Source organism: Acomys russatus, chromosome 28 (genome assembly GCF_903995435.1).
Source record: "Acomys russatus chromosome 28, mAcoRus1.1, whole genome shotgun sequence".
Lineage (NCBI taxonomy): Eukaryota > Metazoa > Chordata > Mammalia > Rodentia > Muridae > Acomys > Acomys russatus.
Genome location: NC_067164.1, coordinates 23675060 through 23694942, shown reverse-complemented (window position 1 = coordinate 23694942; position 19883 = coordinate 23675060). Strand labels below are relative to the sequence as shown.

Genomic DNA, 19883 nt, shown 5'->3' with positions numbered 1-19883 from the left:
AAGCGTGTACCCAGTCACTTCCTGAATTTGTGTTTGTGTATTTCTTTAGGAGCCATTGATTTGGCCTATTGTGACACTCTGTATAGAGACTTGAAGAAAGGTCTTGAAGGACTTGTACTGGAAAGCCTTCTCCATCTGGTCTACCTAACAACGCCCTATGACCTTGTCGCTCAGTCTGAGCCCGAGTGGATGGTGTACTTCAGGCAGGTGAGAAAATGGGATTTTCAGCTTAGACTTCTTAGGACTTTTGTCAACTGATCTGTTGAACCATTTTGTCTTTCAGAGTTTCTTTCTCTTCTTTGTTTAGACCACTTTATGTTAATTATACAAAATAATTGGTCTTATTATGGCATTCACACACATGTATATATGTCTTTTGGGTTTTTTGAAAAATATTTTTGTGTGTGTATATGTGTATTGAGGTGGTGTGCATGTTTGTATGTGGGTGTGCAATCAGGCCAACCTCGGGTGTCATTCCTCAGGAGCCACCTACATTGTTTTTTGAGACAGGATCTCTCAGTGGGACCTGGAGCTCACCACTTAGTGTAGGCTAACTGGTGCATGAGCCTGTCTCTGATCTCGGTTCTGGGATTCAAGCTCAGTGCCACCACACCTGGCTCTCTGCAAGGGTTCTAGGCCTTGAACTCAGGTCGTCATGCTTGTGCAGTGAGCACCGCACAAAGAGTGTTTATTTTATAGTCAGTAACACAAGCGAGTCGGCCCTATGTGTAATAAAACCAATCAGCAGAATAACATATTGTGATGTCTCCCTGTGGACACTGGCTGGATGAATACACAGGATTACATTAGGCAAACAGTGGCTGGCCTCTCCACACGCCCCACGGTTTTAAAGATTGAACCCAAAGCTTTGTGTATAATAAGTGTGTGTTCTACCTTGGGACCGGATCGTCAAGCTCCTAGTCCACAGCTTTTTAATCTCAGGAAGTTTCTATAGTGTCATTTTTAAGTCATTACAGAAGTTTTTGACGTGGTAGTACATGACACAGTTGCTTTCAAACCCTTCCCTTTTATCTTTTTCCTCTTCTAACTCACTATAATATTAAAGTCCATAAAAAACACTTGTGGCCATCTCTTCATGCAGTGCCATGTGCTTCCTAGTGATGGAGACGTGTTCTGAGAAGTGCGATGTGATAAGTTCATGAGAGTGTGCTTACACAGCAAGACAGCTGTGCCATCACTAAACCATGTAATTCCATGGAACCACCATCATTTGTAGTCTGGTATTGATGGAACAATATTCTGCTTTTGATGATAATTCTATAAAGTATGTTATTTTCTAATCATATATCTATCTCTACCTATCTATATCTATTTCTATATTGGTTTTTGGTTTTTGGAGATAGGGTTTCTCATTGTAGCCTTGGCTGTCCTGGAGTCACTTTCTAGACCAGGCTGGCCTTGAACTCACAATGATCTGCCTGCCTCTGCCTCCTCAAGTTCTGGGATTACAGGCGTGCTCCACTGTGCCCGGCCTGATCTTCTGTTTTTAAAACATGTAATACTTATAAATGTTGTGGGGTTTTTCCTTGTCCATTAAAATTATGAAAATGTGACCTCAGAATTAGTACCAGATTAGGCTCAAATGACAGACTTTTAAAGCTACAATTTTCCTTTTTCCATGTGTTTATCCCTTTTCTGTGTAGTTTAGTCAACTCAGTCCAGCAGAGCAAAATGTAGCCGCTCTTCTTGGAGTCTCCGAAAGCTTTATTGGGAAGAAAGCGTCCGGGCAAGCCATCAGAAAGGTGCTGTATCGCTCTCATTTTCTAATTAATAAATTCACTCAACAACAGTAGTGTCATTGTATCATCTCCTTCATCAACTCGATCTTTTTGTTTCCCAGCACTTGGGGGGTAGAGGCAGGTGGATCTCTGTGAGTTCAAGGCCAGCCTGGTCTACAGAGAGCTACACAGTAAGACTTTTCTTTAAAAAAAAAACCAAAAAACACATTAATCTGTTAGGCCTCTATTATAAAGTATTTGCACAATATCATGTAACTGTGTGTGTAAGTTGAATTTGAAGTAAATGTTTTTATAATAGCTCTTATGCATGCATGTTAATATATGTAGCTTATATGTGTATGTATGTGTAGTGCTGATGAAACCCTGATACTGGCATGGGCTACATGAGCATTCTTCCACTAAGCGTCCATCCCCTAAAGAAGCCAGTGTGCTTTCCAGAAACCACATGAACTGTCCTACTGGATATTACAGATTCTGCACAGGAGGGGCCTGGATGTTGCGGTTGCGGTTGTGGTTGTAATTCAGTGTTCTCAGAAAGCCTCCCAGTGCACTCTAGAGACAGGGCAGGCAGATTTCTGTGAGGCCAGCCTGCTCTACATAGTGAGACCCTGTCTCCAAAGACCCCAAAGTCCCAACTTAATCCTTGAAGTATATAAAGCATTTTGGAAGATTGAAGTGGATAAGCTAAGATTGTTTTGTCTTCTATCCTGCATTTTTCCTGTTTAAAATTCAGGTAATGTGAGGGGAAAAGGTAGTGAAGGAATGATTGTGATGAGTGATACACATATGAACATGTCATGATGAAATCATTGCTATATAACAAATAAACTGTAATAAAAGTAGAAAACGAATGTATAGCACATTGGCAGATATTGACAATTTCGGGTAATTAAGCAGCTGTTAGTTATAAAGCAAATAATAAAATCCTCATGTCTTGGGACAAAACAAAACTGAGTCTGATGCCTACAAATAACTCCTTGGTAACCATCCAGTCCCACTCGATACACCGCGTCCTCTTTGCATGTCCATTGTTATTCCAACTTCTACCAAAACCTAACTGTCGTCCCTACCATCTCCTCCATGTACTTAGGTGTGTGTGGGCAGCTCTAGCTTTATTTTAAATAATTGGTGATGGCGTTCCGGCTGATCTGTACTGGATGGTGCATCTGGCCCATGCAGTGCAGTGGCCTAAAGCAAAGACTTCACGACGTTCAGATTGGGTCTTTTACTTTAGAACTGACTAGGTCTCGATTTCCAAAATGCTAAATACAAATATGTCCTTAAAACCTTTTATATTAACCTCTAAGATGTAAAGTAAAACCAAAATCATACTAAATGCTACCACATTAAAATAAGGCATCTTTTAAAATTGGAATCTAGAATTCTATTTTATTACAGTTTGATATAGTCAATGTTTGTTAAGTGATAATTAAATATTTAATAATTTATTTACTAGTTTAGTATTTTAAACATATCACTATTTTAAATTCTGAAGAAAATGCTATTTACTTTAAAATATAATTTATTTCTCCATATTGAAAAAAAAGTGTGGGGTGTCAGAACAGCTCAGAGGAAATGCACTTGCTGACAGTCCTCACAACCTGAGTCTGTCCTCAGAGCCCCTTAAAGCCTAGGCTAGCCTGGAATACATACAGCACGCCAGAAACAAGAGACGGAGCTTCCACGAGGTACAGGAGAGAACCACTCCTAAGAGCTGTCCCCTGACTTCCTCATGTGCACATGGCACACATGCGCATGCATTCTAGTCTCTCTCACACACACACACACACACACACACACACACACACACACACACACACAGAAAGTAAAATTATCAAAAAGAAAGAACCTCCAACCCACACCTACGCCTTTAAAACTTTTTTGTCTTTTAACTTGCGTGTACGTGTGTGTGTGTGTGTGTGTGTGTGTGTGTTTGTGTGTGTGTGTGTGTAATGTGTATGTGTTTGTGCTGCGGCACAATGTGGAGCTCCAGGAACAACTGGGGAGGCCCCTCGTCAGGCTCAGGCGGCCACGCTAGCCCTGCAAGTGCTTTAACCTGCTGAGCCGTCTCACCAGCCTCTACCCCCATTATTGACATTTCTTGCAAAGAATTTCTTGAAATTAAGGTATTTAGCCCACCATGTAATGATTCTATCATTTTTTCTGGCTTTGGAATTACATTCTAAGCAAAGCCTACATTAACTCAATTTATAGTTAATGGTAAAAGCACATTAAAAAATGGCAAATTAGAAAGCTATCTTTGCCTATCCTGTATTCAATACATTTTTTTCTGCTTACTGCTTTTAAAAGGATGTCCCATTACATAATGTGAACCTGTAACTCAGAATCCACTGAGATGGAGCCTTTCTCTCAGGGTTCTTTTCTATGTCTTATTAAGGCTTCAGTTTCACACAGGGACTTGCTCCATAACTCAGGGCTTGATCGTCCCACCTCAGCCTCCAAGTGCTAGGAGTGTGGGCACATACACCACCATACCCAGCTGATGCTGTGTGTCATAACTACTTTTCCTCTTTCAAGTCCATCTGTGAAATTGTTTCTTAAGTTAACTTGATACTAAGTGGTGAGATTCTTCACACAAGAAATAAGATCACCAACACCACAGGCAGATACAGAGAACAGAAGCTGCCCGCCACAGGAACCCTTTGTTTGGGAACACTGTGATTACGATGACCACAGAGGGAAAAAAAAAAAACACCTCAGCATTTTCCCTTGCAGTGTACAGAGTAGAGACAAGCTTTCTGTTGAGCTGCACATGTTTGTCTGCAGTGTACAGATGTCTCCCCACTCTCAGCAGAGCACTGGTCCCTGGGAGACAAGGAGGTAGTTAGGTTACACACCACTCAGTAGCCAGTGTGGGTTTACACTGTGACAGTCTGACCCTGAGTCGTTTATTTAAGCAAAGAACAATTTGGCAACATTTGTCCTGGTGATAAGTGACTCAAACCCATGTGCACAGTATAAATACGTTGAAGCTCTTTGTAAGGCTCATGTGACACCTTCCGTTCTACAGACTGAGAAAACCAAGCTCGTGATAAGCCAGGGGTCACCGGGCTACTAAGCACATCTGCTCCCTGCCTTGTACATCTCTTCATAAGAAGGAGCAAGTCTGAGTGCTTATCTGTGAGCACAAGCACTTCCGTGCTCCCACATTCCCGCCTCCCTCCTCCCCGTGCTCATCTTCTAATGCTGTACACACCACTTCCACCTGGGCAGCTTAGCTCAGTGGGGGATAGCACACACCCTTGGCGTCTGTGGGGCCCCTGGCTCAGCTCCTCACAGGTCAGGGGCTAGAATCTGAAACCAAGGTACAGCACTGCCTCCTGGGCAGGCTGCAAGGAGAAGCCTCCCGTGCTCTCCTAGTCAGGTGCAGCCGCGCCCCCCCCCCTACACCCCCCACCCCCCATCCTCCCCCGCTCACAGGCGCATCTCTCTCCTCTGAGCTTTGCTTTTCACTGACTTCTGTGTCTCTCTTTCCTTTCCTCATTTTATAAGGGTTCCAGCCAGCAGTAAGTTCAGGGCCCGTGATAAATCCTAGGTGGCGTCATTACAGGTCCTGAGATAACCACATCTGCAAAGGTCCTTGTCCCAGGTCAGCACAGTTACTGCCAGGTGCTGGGACTTAAGTGTTCACTCTGGCCCAGTTCTCCCAGTAGTAGGGAGTGTCCATTACGTCAGAAACTATTTACCGTATCGTCCTATGAACTCAGTCTGTCCTTACTGACCCGTGGTGCAGTTTCATCCAGTGTGCCCTTTGTGTCTTTCTAGAAGGTGGACAAGAACATCGTCAACAGACTCTATCTGTCTTTTGTCCTTTATTCCTTGCTGAAAGAGACCAGCGTTTGGAGTGTGTCTGAGAAATTTAATATGCCCAGAGGACATATACAAAATCTGCTTACAGGAGCCGCCTCCTTCTCATCCTGCGTGCTGCATTTCTGTGAGGTAAGCAGTTGCATGCGTGACACGTGCTTGTGGTCGCCCCTTGTTAACTGCTGCTAAGCTCTAAGGCAGTCACTAGCCTTTTCTCTCTGCTGAGCCACCTTTCTTTGTTTCTGCCTGCTTACCCAAGGACTAGGTGTGGGCTTATGGAAATGATGCAGAAATCACCGAATCAACTGAAAAGCTTAAGTAGGTAGAAGGTGCTGAGCCAGCCTGTTCTCAGGACCAAGCTAATGGCTCCAGGCTGTCCCTTATAACCTGGGGCTTCTGTAAGCTACCCAAGTCTGTCAGTGGCCCTGTGATGGCTCAGTCAGCCAAATGACAAACACATGCACTTCTAGGGTCAGGCATGCAGGCTAAGGTTCTACATGAAACACAGGGCTCTACAGTGTGTGTGTCTGTGTAATTATTATATATAAACATTGTTTTGGCCATAATTTACATTTGATGTAAATTAGTTTAAAACTAGGAAACTGTAGAATTTCCTTAAATAGCACATAGGCTTAGCTACCTAAATAATTTTTAATTGACATATTGTACAAGCTGGTTTTGCCAGATGTTTTTGGCTTGGTTGGTTTTGGTTTCGGTGTTGGTTTTAAAAACAGGATTTCTCTGTGTAGCCCTGGCTGTCGACCAGGCTGGCCTCAAGATCTGCCTGCCTCTGCCTAGAGTGCTGGGGTTAAAGGCATGCACCACCACACCTGGCTGAGCATATATCTTTAAAAGATAAATTGATAAGGTAACCTCCAAGCTATGGTTAATGCTTTTGATTCATATTTCCTTGTTTTTATTAGCTTAGAAAATGTTTTGTCAAATATTATGTGGCATTTGAGTCTTTCTTTTTTAGTACTTTGCCTCTAGGATAATTCTCAGAAGTAAAAATTGTAGTCACTTTACAAACCAAATTGCACATCTACTTCCTGTAATTTTGATTAGAAGTAACTTGGTTTTTTTGTTTTTTGTTTTAAGTTTTGTTTTTACTTTTTTATCTTTTTCCTCCAAAAACTAGTTCATCAAGCTCCCAGGTTGCCCACCAAGCTTCAGAAAAAAACTTAGAAGTGACTACTTAGATAGACTAACTTACACTGCACCTTGTTTCCTCAGGAGCTGGAGGAATTCTGGGTTTACAGAGCCCTTCTGGTGGAACTTACCAAGAAACTGACATACTGCGTGAAGGCGGAGCTAATCCCACTAATGGAAGTGACCGGAGTCTTAGAGGTCAGCCTCTCCAGCTTCCCTAACTGAGGTTATGCCACTGACAGAAAAATCAGGATTTATCATTTTGAGAAGTGTTAGTGCACGCTAGCTTATAAAAAGAGTGTTGCTGCTACAGCTTCTGCAGAGGAACAGAATTGATAGAATCAGTATAGATAAACAAAGGGAACTTGGTAGATTGGCTTGTGTTGCTCGGTAGCCCAGAGGTGGCAGTCTCTCTGGAGAGGCTGGCCAGTCCCTGAGACTGAATGCCCAGTGGTCCCAGTGTGGTGCTGAAAGCCTGAGGGTTCCTGGAAAGCTGCTCATCTGCACGTTGAAAGCTAAAGAAGCTAAGTTTAAGCATTAGTGTGGGCTGGTGGCAGCAGCAGCAGCAGAGTAGACGCACTCAACAATGGAGAGCAAAGAAGGGCAGGCAGAGGACCCCTGCTTTTCCTTCAGCACTGCCCCCCACCCCCTCCAGGGTTATTTTGTTTGTTTTTGTCTTGTTGGTTTCTCTGTGTAGCCCTGACTGTCCTGGAACTCACTCTGTAGCCCAAGCCGGCCTCCCCAAACTCAGAGATCTGCCTGCCTCTGCCTCTCAAGTACTGGGATTAAAGACCTAGCTTCCTTCCCCCCCCCTCCCCCCAAGACAGGGTTTCTCTGTGTAGCCCCAGCTGTCCTGGACTCACTTTGTAGACCAGGCTGGACTCAAACTCACAGTGATCCGCCTGCCTCTGCTTCTCCGGTGCTGGGCCACCACACCCAGCTTTAGCTTCCCTTTCTATATGGGGTGCTGACAGATAGTGCTGCCTGCTCCTGTGCAGGCCCTCCCCTTCAGTCAGTCCTTCTAGGAATTGCCCTCACGGTCCCTCCTAGATATGAGACTTTCTTGACTGATCCCAGATCTGATCACACAGAAGAAAATGATGCCATGGCCTCCCAGAAAGCCATTGCTAACTGAGAAACAGATACAGTGAAAGCCCTCAGTTATGAAAACCTGGGCCCTACTCCCTCCCAAGAATGTGTATCTTGGGAGCTAAAGAGACGGCTCAGAGGTTAAGAGCACAGGCTGCTCTTCCAAATGTCCTGAGATCAATTCCCAGCAACCACATGGTGCCTCACAACCATCTGTAATGAGATCTGATGCCCTCTTGTGGTGTGCAGACAGAATACTTATATGTAATAAATAAAATAAATCTAAAAAAATAAAAAAGAATGTATATCCTGCTTCTTAGCCGTAGCCCTTCTTTCTCCACCGGAGTAAAGAATTACCTTCTGTCAGTTTGTATCCAGTGCAGTGCTGACTAGACGCAGAAAGGTCGTTTACGTGCTGTAATTCAATGGGAAGAAAGGGTCCTAGGTAGATCGTCAGCTCTCTGTTATCAGTGAACATCAGCTTTAATCTGTTCTGGCTTCAGGTTTTCATTCTCTTAGGAAGCGCGCGCACACACACACACAGGCGCCTGCTGACATGGTCCCCTGAGCGGGAATGAGTGCTTGAAGGCTGCCAGGCTAGAACTTGAGGACATGAGGTGAAGCTCCCGATGCCTCACTGGGCTCCCATCCCTGGTTTGCCCACACCAGCTGACTCATGCTGTGTGGAAAGTTACCGTCAGTCAGATTAATTAGAGCCTCCCAACCTGTCCTTGAAATTCTGCAGTATTCATACCCTGGGTTATCTCTTCATATTTACATTATTATTTTCATCTGTTGCATGTGGGTTTTTTTTGGGGGGGGGGTATTCCCAAATACTCATAATATTTATTTTTCTTTAATGCTTTAGGGTCGAGCAAAGCAGCTATATAATGCAGGTTACAAAAGTGTCATGCACTTAGCCAACGCCAATCCAGAAGTGCTGGTAAGGACAATTGACCATCTGTCCAGGCGGCAGGCCAAGCAGATTGTTTCCTCAGCAAAGGTGAGCCAGCTTTGAAATGTGCCAGAGCAAAAAATACTGTGCATCATATAACAGTTTATGGTGACAGAAACATGTACTCAGGGCTGGAGAGTTGGTTTAGCGGTTAAGAGCACTGGCTACTCTTCCAGAGGACTGCAGGCTCAGTTCATAGCACTCACGTGGTGACTTACAGCCCTTCGTAATTCCAGCTCTAGGGAGTCTGATGCCCTCTTCTGATCTCTAAGGGTACACACACTGCACACACAAGGTGCACAGACACCAATGCAGCAAACATCCCTACTCTTAAGACAAAAGAAGGCAAAAACACATGTACTCAGAATTCATAGGTACACATACTGCATCTGTTCTTGACACAGGATTGCTGAGACAAGGAGAGAGAGAGAGAGAGAGAGACACCCTAAAAATTAACAGTTTCAAGGGCTTATTGAAACCTAGGGGCCTGGCAGTCATGCAGCTTGTCCATCCTTCCCCCCCCACAGAAGTCCTTTCCTCGGTGTACCCACCATCCAGTTTTTCAGCTTGCTTACTAAGGAGCATTGCCAGAGTTGTCCCAATATGTTGAGGTTAAATCTTACCTCTTAACACTTCTGCCATTGCACATGGTGGCGCAGTTCCTTTGGAGCTAGCCTATTCCTTCTTCCTGTAGTGTTATTGGAGTTTCTCTTTTCTAAATTAAGTTCTGTAGCTTCAGGGTCTCCACTGTCTTCAGTTCCCTCTTCAGGATTGCCGTTGTGCCTCTGTTTGTGTGGGTAAAGCCATCACACGGGAATTTGGGATTATGTCCTTCTTGGTCACAGCTATGTCTATTGCTTGGCTTGTCAAAACTCCATTGTTGCATTATTGTGCTGGCTAGTCTTATGGCAGCTTGAAACACACTAGTTATCTGAAAGGAGAGAACCTCAATCGAGAAAATGCCTCCATAAGATCTAGTTGTAACACATTGTTGTGATTAGTGATTGATGGAGGAGGGCCCAGCCCATTATGGGTGGCCATATCCCTGGGCTGGCCTCCAGGGACCATGGTGTATGTACATGCATTCAGACAAAACACCCATACGCATTACATAATGAACTAATTAAAAAGTGCAGGAAGGGAAAATGACAGGAGAGAGAGGGAGCAGACGGAGGGAAAGATGACAGACCACATCATTCTAAAGCTCTTTTTCTGCAATACTGATGGGCTTTTAAAAGCACACTAAATTGTGAGGTGTGTGTGTGTGTGTGTGTGTAAATAGAACAGTTTCGAGAGCTAATTAAATTTTTGCAAAATTCTCTGAAATTTTATAGATTAGAAATTAAGTTTTAAGTGCCCAAGTCTTCTGTGAAACAAATCTTTGAGTGTAGGAAAGCTATATTTTTGGTACACTGAACGCTGTGATCAGCTAAAATGGTTTTTAGCAGAATGCCTGGGCTTCATTTACTGAAATCACTTGTTCTCAAGTGGCTACTTTCCAGTCTCACTCTTTAAGTTCTAATGTTAGATATTGATGTGTCAGAACTCAGGTTTTTAGCAGGTATAAAAACACTGGCAACTCTCTAGCCAAGTGCGTTTGGCCTCACGGCTGGGTTTTTATTGCAGATGCTGTTGCATGAAAAGGCGGAGGCTTTGCAAGAAGAAGCAGAAGAGCTACTGAGGTTGCCTCCAGACCTCCCTGGGCTGCGGGGCCCCAGCACTGAGAAGGCAGCAAGCCAAGCTGGGGACGCAGCTCTGCACTAGAGCGTTTGCCTGAGGTGCCTGAGGCCCTGTGTTGAGTCCTCAGTACCGCCAAGAAAGTAGAAAAGGCTGAAGGGGTTATACATTGGCATGGTGGTGAACCTATAATTCCAGCTCTTGGGAGATAGAGGAAGGGAGATTTAGTGTTAAAAGTCATCTTCAACTACATAGAAAGTTGGAAGCCAGCCTGGACTACATGAGTCCCTGTCTCAAAACCAAAACAAAAAAAGTATGAAGCTGTCTGATGGATGTTTTCAATTTTGACTTTTTTATTATACATATATCTTATTATTGAAGATTCTATATAAATGAAATATATATTTTAATTATACATTACAAACTGTGGATAAACCTTTTTTTTTTTTTTTTTTTACTTTTTATTGGTTCTTTGTGAATTTCACATCATGCACCCTAATGCCACTCATCTCCCCCTCCCTTGTATCCACCCTCCACCCTTGCAACCTCCCCTACAACAGAGAAAAAAATCTCATTATGGAATCTGTAGTGTGTCACAATGTGTCCCAGGCTATACCCTTTTGTCCACACTTCTTTGCTTGCAAATGCTCATTGGTCGTTAGTCTGGTACAAGACCTTTAGCCTCTACTATACTGTCAATAGTGGAACCCCACTGGGACCTCTCTCCAGATATCCTGATGTTTCCACTGTGTCATGGAGATCCTGTAGTTTTGGGTCTGTAGGACCAGCCTCCCAACAGTTCATCAATGGGATAGATGTTGGGGTGGGCCAATTCAAAGCCCTGGATCTGGACCTAAGAGGTACCTGAGCTGGTCAGCCCTCCAGCTCTCCTATACCCATACCACCAGGGCAAACTCTATTTCCTTGCTCTAGCTGGCCCATCCAGTATCACTTCCAGCAAGGGGCAGAGCCAGCTCTCCTGCTGTCATGCCCTTTGGGCTTGCTTACCTGTACTCACATCAGCAGGGCCAGCTCTGCTGTACTGCCCAGGTGAGGTGCAGGGCTATCTCTTCCACCCGCATGACCTCGGGACCAGCTCTTCTCTCTACCATAGGTGGCAAGGGGTGAGAGAGTGGGGCATCTCTCCCTGGCCCATGTCAAGGCATAGCAGATAAGTGGCAGGGCCAGCTCTCCATCCTCATAGCTTTCCTGCTGTCATGGCACCAGGGCCTGCTCTCCCACGATACCCAGGTGAGAGGTGGGACCAGTTCTGCACAGCCCTCAGACATCAACATGTCCCCTGGCAGGAACATCTGCCTGGCCTTTGATGATAACAGACCCCTGCTGCTTCAGGGCCACAGACCCAAATGTGGCCCCCAGTGCAGCACAGGCCAGGACCCCACTGTGGTCCTAGGTGCCATCACCAGCTATTCATGTCAGACCATCCTCACTACCCTCGAGTCTCCAGTTCTGCCTCTCTCCACTGTGCCCACGTCCTTCTCTTTCTCTTCCATCTCTGCCCCCACTTACTTCCTCCTCTTTGTGGCACCCAGGGTGGTCTCAGGAGTGCTAGGTCCCACTCATGTATTATAGCACTGGGCAGGGTTCATCTTGGCCGTGGCTTCCCCCCCCCCCCAGACTGCATGGTGCTAGAATGGTGGTCACCTCAGGCTCGCTTTTTCCAGGGGGGTGTTAATAATCACTCAGATGTTCACAGGTCAGAGCACTGAACATAGACACAGCTTCTCTCCGCCCTGCCACCTACGGATGCATATGTGACAAAGCAGCCACACCTGCACCGCCTCTAGGGGCAGGGATGAACTTTGAGAAAGGCACCTGCCATTTCTTTAATTCTTGTATTGTTTTCCTACTCAATATCTTCCTCAGCACTAACCCCTACCTGGCTATGTGGTCTTACCTTCACGACTTTCTTACACCCACCCCCCCGCAGTGTTTTGTGCCAGCTAAACATGCCCATCACAAAGGAGATTTATTTGCCCCAGAGGGACAGAAGGCGAGGAAGAAGAGACAAAGACAGGAGATAGGGCATGGGAGAGAAAGGGATGGGAACAAGAGCTGGGGAAGGGATATCTGCCCCAAAGGGACAAAGGACTGCCTGTGAACAGAAAGGAGACAGACATAGCCCATAGGCAAATAACAGTTTATAAAGGTAAAGGGAGGCCGGGGGAGAGGCGGGGACCCCCAACCTGACTCCATCCCCCAACCCCTGTGTTAGGATAAATGGGTTGAGCGTGTTAACTAGGTGAGCCAAAGGGGGCTTTGGATTGCTGGACTCCAGTATTTTTCATAGCTTGGTAGTCAGCCTCAGAGGGAGGAAGTGACCAAATAAGGGAGTGGACCTTGGCGGCTGGGCTAGCTTTAGGAATGTAATCTTAACAGTTTTTAGCAAGGCAGAGGGAATGAGGCCTCCCAGAGCCATGTGTGCCATGCTCAGCTTGATCGAACCCCTTCACTGCCTCTTGTTACATGTCAAGACTTCCCCAGGGAGATGCAACACACGTATCCACTAGACCCAGGGAGGACGTCCCCAACAGACCAAAGTGCAGAGCTAACCACTAAGTCCCACTTGGTGAACCAATGAGTTTCATTGGGGCTGTTTATAGGATCAGAAATGACCAAAAGACAGCTGCACCAACAAAGCCCACCCCAGCATGGTGACAGCTCACAAAGCTGGGAACTTGGAGCGCACTGCACACAGCAGGCGGGCAGCTCAGCAGTTTGGAGAGTGTCCCAGGTGGCTCTGTTGATCTAAACCTCTTCTAGGCCACTGGGCTGGTCTCAGAGTCTTTGCAGCTTAGCTGGGCTTTATTGTTTCCTGTGGGAAGGAGGAGACTAGTAAATCTGATCAGTTTCTGGGACTTCCTGAAGCTATATTGAGTTTTTCACATTCTATGAATTATATATATATATATATATATATATATATATATATATATATATATATATATATGTTTTTCGAGACAGGGTTTCTCTGTGTAGCCATGGCTGTCCTAGACTCGCTTTTGTAGACCAGGCTGGCCTCGAACTCACAGCGATCCACCTGCCTCTGCCTCCCGAGTGCTGGGATTAAAGGTGTGCACCACCAGGCCTGGCTCTCTACTCATATTTTTTAATTCACTTTACAACCTGATCACAGCCCCCTCCCCTTCTCCTCCCAGTCCTACCCTCACACTCCTCCCCGACTCTCCTATCTCCTTATCCTCAGAAAAGGGGAGGCCTCCCATGGGTACCAACCTACCCTGGCACATCAAGTTGCAACAAGACTAGGCACATCCTCTCCCACTGAGACCAGACAAGGCACCCTAGCTAGGGGAACGGGATCCAAAGGCAGGCAAGAGAGTCGGAGACAGTCCCCACCCTAATTGCTACAGGATCCATATGAAGAACAAGCTGCACATCTGCTACATATGTGTAGGGGGCCAGTCCATGCATGTTCTGTGGTTAGTGGTTCAGTCTCTGTGAGCCCCATGGGCTCAGTTTAGTTGACTCTGTAAGTCTTCTTGTGGTGTCCTTGATCCCTTGGGCTCCCTCAAATCTTACCCTGACTCTTCTACAAGACTGCCTAAGCTCCGCCTATTGTTTGGCCGTGGGTCTCAGCATCTGTTTCCATCTGCTGGTGGGTGGAGCCTCATAGAGTACAGTTATGCTAGGCTCCTGTCTGCAAGCATAGCAGAGTATCATTAATAGTGTCAGGGCTTGGCTCTCTCCCATAGGGTGGGTCTCAAGTTGGTCCAGTCATTGGTTGGCCATTCCCTTGGTCTCTGCTCTATCTTTATCCCTTGTACTGCTTTTAGTCAGGATAAATTTTGGGTCAAAGGTTTTGTAAGTGTAGTTGATGTCCTCCTCCCTCCACTGGAAGTCCCACCTGGCTACAGGAGGTGGCCACTCATCCTTAGTGAGGTAACCCAGACTTGGAAAGACACACATGGTATGTACTCACTTATAAGTGGCTACTCGCCAAAAAAGAACAGAATAACCAGGCTACAATCCACAGACCCAAAGATGCCAAGTAACAAGGAGGGCCCAAGGGAGGATGCTTGAATCTCACTCAAGTTGACACCCTGTCTAGAAACCTACAAGTAGAGCATTAAGATGGGCAGATCTGGGCCCAGGGGTCCTGCTCAAACTATGGCACCAACCAAGAACAATATGAACCCCTACCCAAGATCTAGCCAATGGACAGGACATTCTCCACAGTTGAGTTGAGAGTGGGGTCTGACTTCCACACGAACCCTGGTGCCCCATATTTGACCACATCCCCTGGATGGGGAGGCCTGGTGGCACTCAGAGGAAGGATAGCAGGCTACCAAGAAGAGACTTGATACCCTATGAGCATATACAGGGGGAGGAGGTCCCCCTCAGTCACAGTCATAGCAAAGGGGAGTAAGGGGGAAATGGGAGGGAGGGAGGAATGGGAAGATACAAGGGATGGGATAACAATTTAGATGTAATATGAATAAATTAATAAAATAACTTTTTTTATTGACACCTTGCATCTTAAGGAGCCTCTCTGGGAGATGGAATGTTTCCATCTCAGAGGAAACTGCTACACAACACCCCTAGCCTTGACTTGATCCCTAGCATCGCATCCTGGTATTCATGTTCCATCTCCAAATATCTTAACATATACCAAAGTCTGACATCCTAATGGCTGACGAGAAGCTTGGGTATCACTGCACATACTGTTTATTACAGCCAAACAGATTATAAGGCAGCAGCTGGACAGCCTGCTGGCCACTTTGGACAGCTTCTGATAGATGGTCACAGTGGACCAGTCCCTCTTCAGTTTTGTTACATCTAGAAACCCCAACTTTATTTAGTGTTCTCAGTTAAGTGAGGTTCTGGTTGCTAGGCAATTAATAAGAGAGAGAGATTTATAATTCAAAATCACCTTACTAATTTAAAATTAGAGATGGGGGGTGAGGAGGAAGAAGGATCCTTCACAGTAACTAGAACAGCTGTATCTGCAGTTCAGGGCAGCACCCACATCAGTGTTGTCTCGGCTGCAGCGGATGCCATGACCGTGATGGCAGCATGTCTCGTAAATGTCTCAAAGACCCTGTGTTGAGGGACTTTGTGCTGCTCAGGTGACTAAGGGATTATTGGCAAGGAGTGGGACCTTTTGGAGGTGGTACCTATTAAGAAGTGAGTTGAGACACTGGAGATGTGCCCATCACGGAAATATAGAGTCCCTGACTCCTCTGACATACTCCCAAACACCCACCCTGTGTCACCAAACACCCGGAGCCACGTGAGTGTGGCCTGGATAGCTACACGGTGAAATAAGCCTTTCCTTTTTAAGTTTGTTTATTTCAGATATTTGCTATAGTAATAAAAACTGATCAACCTGGGCCTTAGCCTGTAGACATATTAAACGTGTGAAGGAAAGAAAGCAATTTAATTCTAGAAAAGGATAGAAAAGTACATCCAATAGACCCAAATGTATTTAATAGTTTATAACAAGCATGATTTTGCTTTTGTGTGATAGAAATCCAAATAGAATGAATTTACTGGCCAAAGCCTGGAACTGTGGGCAGGAACAGAAAAGCCTAAGGGCAGCTAGAACCAGAGTTGCTTTGCGGTCAGAGCGCGGTCAGTTAGTGCATGCTACTTTTCCCTTGTCAAGCAGCTCTTTGACTTCATTTGTAGCTTCAGGATCCCAGCGCTGCAGTCCCCGTCTGCCAAATCCCTGGAAGAATTCTGAGTGATCCAGTGCACAGCTATGTCACACCCTTCTGCCAGGGTTTGAGTTTGGCTTCTCAGAAGAAGACAAGGAACGTGGACGGTACGTAGGGGGAAAGATGAACATGTGACGCTTCACGGTGGAGGGTAAAAAAGTGGGGAAACCAGCCAACCGTGTTAGAACAAAGTCTCTGTCAGTATCCGAGATCCAGATATAGAAACTCATGGTGTCACCTCCTGTTCTGAAAAGCCTAGAAATATCCATTCCCATCAGCATCCTAAAAATGCAAGTGATTCCAAAATGCTGGTTTCCTTTTTCCTTTTTCCCCAATATTGTTTCTATATGTATGAGTGTTTTGTCTGCAAGTCAGAAAAAGGGCATCATATACCCTGGAACTGGAGTTATGGATGGTTGTGCAGGACCACGTGGCTGTGTCCCCTGCAAGGACAACTGTTCTTAACTGCCGAGCCATCTCTCACCCCCTCTGGTTTTCTTTTGATTGCTTTTGTAGTTTCGTTACCACTGCGGAAGTGGGGCTCACACCCCAGTCCCTTTGTGTGTGGAGGTCAGAGGACAGCTGTCTGGAATCTTCTACCCTTACTGGCATCCTGGGATTGAACGCAGGTCATCAGCTTGGGCAGCAAATGTTTTTTACCTATTGAGTTGTCTCAATGGTCCAGGTTATCTTCCTTTTTTTTCCTTCCAGTTGCCCGGCCAAACTTGTCTGTTTCCAGGATGCCTAACCCCACTGAGCTCTTTCTAATGACTTGCACTGTAAGTTTAAACAACCAAAACAAGACTTAATCTGCTGCGCCACACACCACTTGTGGCCAAGTATGCTTTTCAAGTACAGCCACATTCAGTAGTCTCCACGGTGGCATTACTCAGGAAATACCAACAGAAGGACACCTGCTGCTGCACTTCAGTTTTTAGAACACGCTCACTTAAGCATCACTGTGGTCTCTGATGTCCATATCATTATGACACAGGTAACACCAGGGACACAGGACTGCTGTCCTTGGTTTTCCTTGACAACTTCCAGTAACATAATTATGTTGGCAAATGCATATTTTCTCTCATTACTTTCCCTGACTAGAAGTAGGGAGCGCAAGCCCACATTTATTGAGTACTAACTGTGGGCTACCACTGTACTGAACACTGCACAAAATCATCTAGATGGTCCCTATTGCAGACATCTGAGAATTTGCTTTTTAGTCTGTTACAAATAGATTAAAACAAAACAAAACAAAAACAGTGGCTTTCCCAGAAGCTCAGAACACTTTTTTTTTTTCTTTTTTGACCCAGTCTCATCTCACTATATTGTTCTGACTTGTGTAGAACTTGCTGGGTAGATCAGCATGGGTCAAACTCAAAAGGCTCCACCTGCTTCTGCCTTCCAGATAATGGGATTAAAGGCATGCACCACCATGCCAGCTCCTTTGGTTTTTTTTTTTTTTTTTTCTCCTCTCTCTCTCTCTCTCCCTCTCTCCCTCCCCTCTCCTCTCTCTCCTATCCTCTCGCCTCCTCTCCCTCCCCTCCCCCCCCCTCTCTCCCTCTCCACCACTCCCTCTCTCCTCTCCCTCTCTCTCTCTCTCCCCTCCCCCCCTCCCCTCCCTCTCCCCTCTCTCTTTCTCTCTCTCAGAAGTCAGTCTACAACTCTCTTTAGAGCAACAGCCAGGACCCACATTCAGTCACATGAACAATTATTTTATTTGTTGTTCAGTGTTGGTTGGTTGGTTGGTTTATTTCAGACAGAATCTCATAGCACTTTGGCTGGTCTTGAACTCATCATGTAGCCAAGTTTGAGTTTCAACTTCTGGTCCTCCTGCTTCTACCTGCTAGATGCTGGGATTAGCCATGCGAACACAACTTCTGTTCATGATGGCAGCTGCCTCTGAGATGGTTTGAATGAGAATGGCCCCTATCAGCTAATATGTTTGAATAGTTGGTCCCCAGTTGGTGAAACTGTTTGGGAAGGATTAGGAGATATGGCCTTGGAAGAGGTGTGGCCTTGGAAGAGGTGTGGCCTTGGAGGAGGTGTGGCCTTGGAGGAGGTGTGGCCTTGGAGGAGGGGATCCATTCCCAGTGTGCCGTCTCTGCCTTTGTTTACCAATTCAGATGTGAGCTCTCAGTTGCTGCTCAGCTGTGGTTTTCCCACTTTCTTGGACTCTAACCCCTCAAACCATAAGCCAAATTAAAATGTTCCTTCTATAAAGTGCCTTAGTCAGGGTGTTTCATCACAGCAATAGAAATACAGTTAAGGTGTGGTGGTGCATGCCTTTAATCCCAGCACTCAAAAGGTAGAGGCAGGTGGATTGCTGTGAGTTTGAGGCCAGCCTGGTCTACAGAGCAAGTCCAGGACAGCCCAGGCTACACAAAGAAACCCTGTCTTGGAGAAAGAAAGAAAGAAAGAAAGAAAGAAAGAAAGAAAGAAAGAAAGAAAGAAAGAAAGAAAGAAAGAAAGAAAGAAAGAAAGAAAGAGAGAAAGAAAAGCAGTTAAGACACTGCCCTACAAGGGTTTGGAAGAAGTAGCTCAAGAGGGCAGGCTGGAGTGGGTGTGTGCTCTTTCAGCCATGGAGCTAGAATCAGAAAGGTCAGATTTACTGGGCACAGAAGTACAGGCAGACAGAGCTTTTGGGGTTCAAGGCCAGCCAGGGCTACATAGTGTGTTCCAGGACAGCCAGAGTTGCGTGATGGTGAGAACCTGTCCCAAAACAAAACAACAAAAGCAGAAAGAAAGGAAGAAAAGAAAAAAAATCTGATATTTAATGCACCCGACATAAAATAGAAATATGCTCATTTCTAAAATCAGTTCTGATACTGGCTTTGTATCTGAAGACTCTCAGGAAGGTAGAAAATGCCCAGGTTAAAGCAAGGTTTAGTTAAATTAGTATCTCGCTTCCATTTTTATCTTTTTTTTTTCCTTTTCCCCTCTTGCAACTTCTCCCCACCTCCCTACCCACTGAACTTGCTTTTCACTCTCTCTCTCTTAAAAAAAAAAAAACATACAAATGAAAATCAAAACAAGCAGACGAAAGGCCAATAAGACCAAAAAAAGTCCATAAATAAGTAAATAAATAAGTAAATAAATAAATAAATAAATAAATAAAAACATAGCTTTTGTCTTACATTGGCCAACTACTTCTGGGCAAGGGGCCTGCCTTGGAGTATGGTTTATATACACAGTACACTCAGTTGGAGAAAATGAATTTTCCTTTTGCCTTCAGGTGTCGATTGCAGGTAGCTTCTTGGTTAGGGGTGGTACCCGATTTCCACTCCTGCCTCTCAGTGCTGGGACCCCATTTGGCTTAGACTTCTACATGTCTCGTGCTGTTTGTTCATATGTATATACATCAGCCCACCCGTCCTGTTATGTCCAGAAAGCACGGTCTTAGTCAGGGTCACTATTGCTGTGATGAACCATCACGACCAAAAGCAACTTGGGGAGGAAAAGCCCAAGGCAAGAACTCAAATCAGGTGGGAACTTGGAGGGCAGAGCTGATGCAGAGGCCCTGAGGGTGCTACTTATTGGTTTGCTCCCCATGGCTTGCTCAGCCTGCTTTCTTAGAGAACCCAGGACCACCAGCCTCAGTGGTACCACTCACTGTGGGCAGGGCCCTCATACACTAATTACTAATTAAGAAAATACCCTACAGGCTTGCCAACTTCTCAGTCTTACAGAGGCATTTTTTATATAGACGGTCCCTCTTCTCAGATGACT

At 45.4% G+C, this 19883-nt stretch overlaps 1 protein-coding gene and 1 non-coding gene across 3 annotated transcripts in view; one reads left to right on the top strand and one right to left on the bottom strand.

Moving 5' to 3' along the window:
• Helq (helicase, POLQ like) overlaps nucleotides 1-10672 on the top strand; it is a 41684-nt gene extending 31012 nt beyond the window's left edge. For both annotated transcript variants that reach the window (XM_051170305.1, XM_051170306.1), the window contains 6 exons: nucleotides 50-207; nucleotides 1665-1763; nucleotides 5547-5720; nucleotides 6822-6935; nucleotides 8695-8829; nucleotides 10408-10672. In XM_051170305.1, the coding sequence (XP_051026262.1) occupies nucleotides 50-207; nucleotides 1665-1763; nucleotides 5547-5720; nucleotides 6822-6935; nucleotides 8695-8829; nucleotides 10408-10545 (818 nt within the window). In that variant the 3' untranslated portion in view covers nucleotides 10546-10672. The remainder of the gene's footprint in view (nucleotides 1-49; nucleotides 208-1664; nucleotides 1764-5546; nucleotides 5721-6821; nucleotides 6936-8694; nucleotides 8830-10407) is intronic.
• A 1469-nt stretch (nucleotides 10673-12141) lies between these two features.
• LOC127211129 (small nucleolar RNA SNORA17) lies at nucleotides 12142-12273 on the bottom strand. The gene has a single exon (XR_007833404.1). It is a non-coding gene; the product is annotated as a small nucleolar RNA SNORA17 (small nucleolar RNA).
• Nucleotides 12274-19883: the final 7610 nt, after the last annotated feature.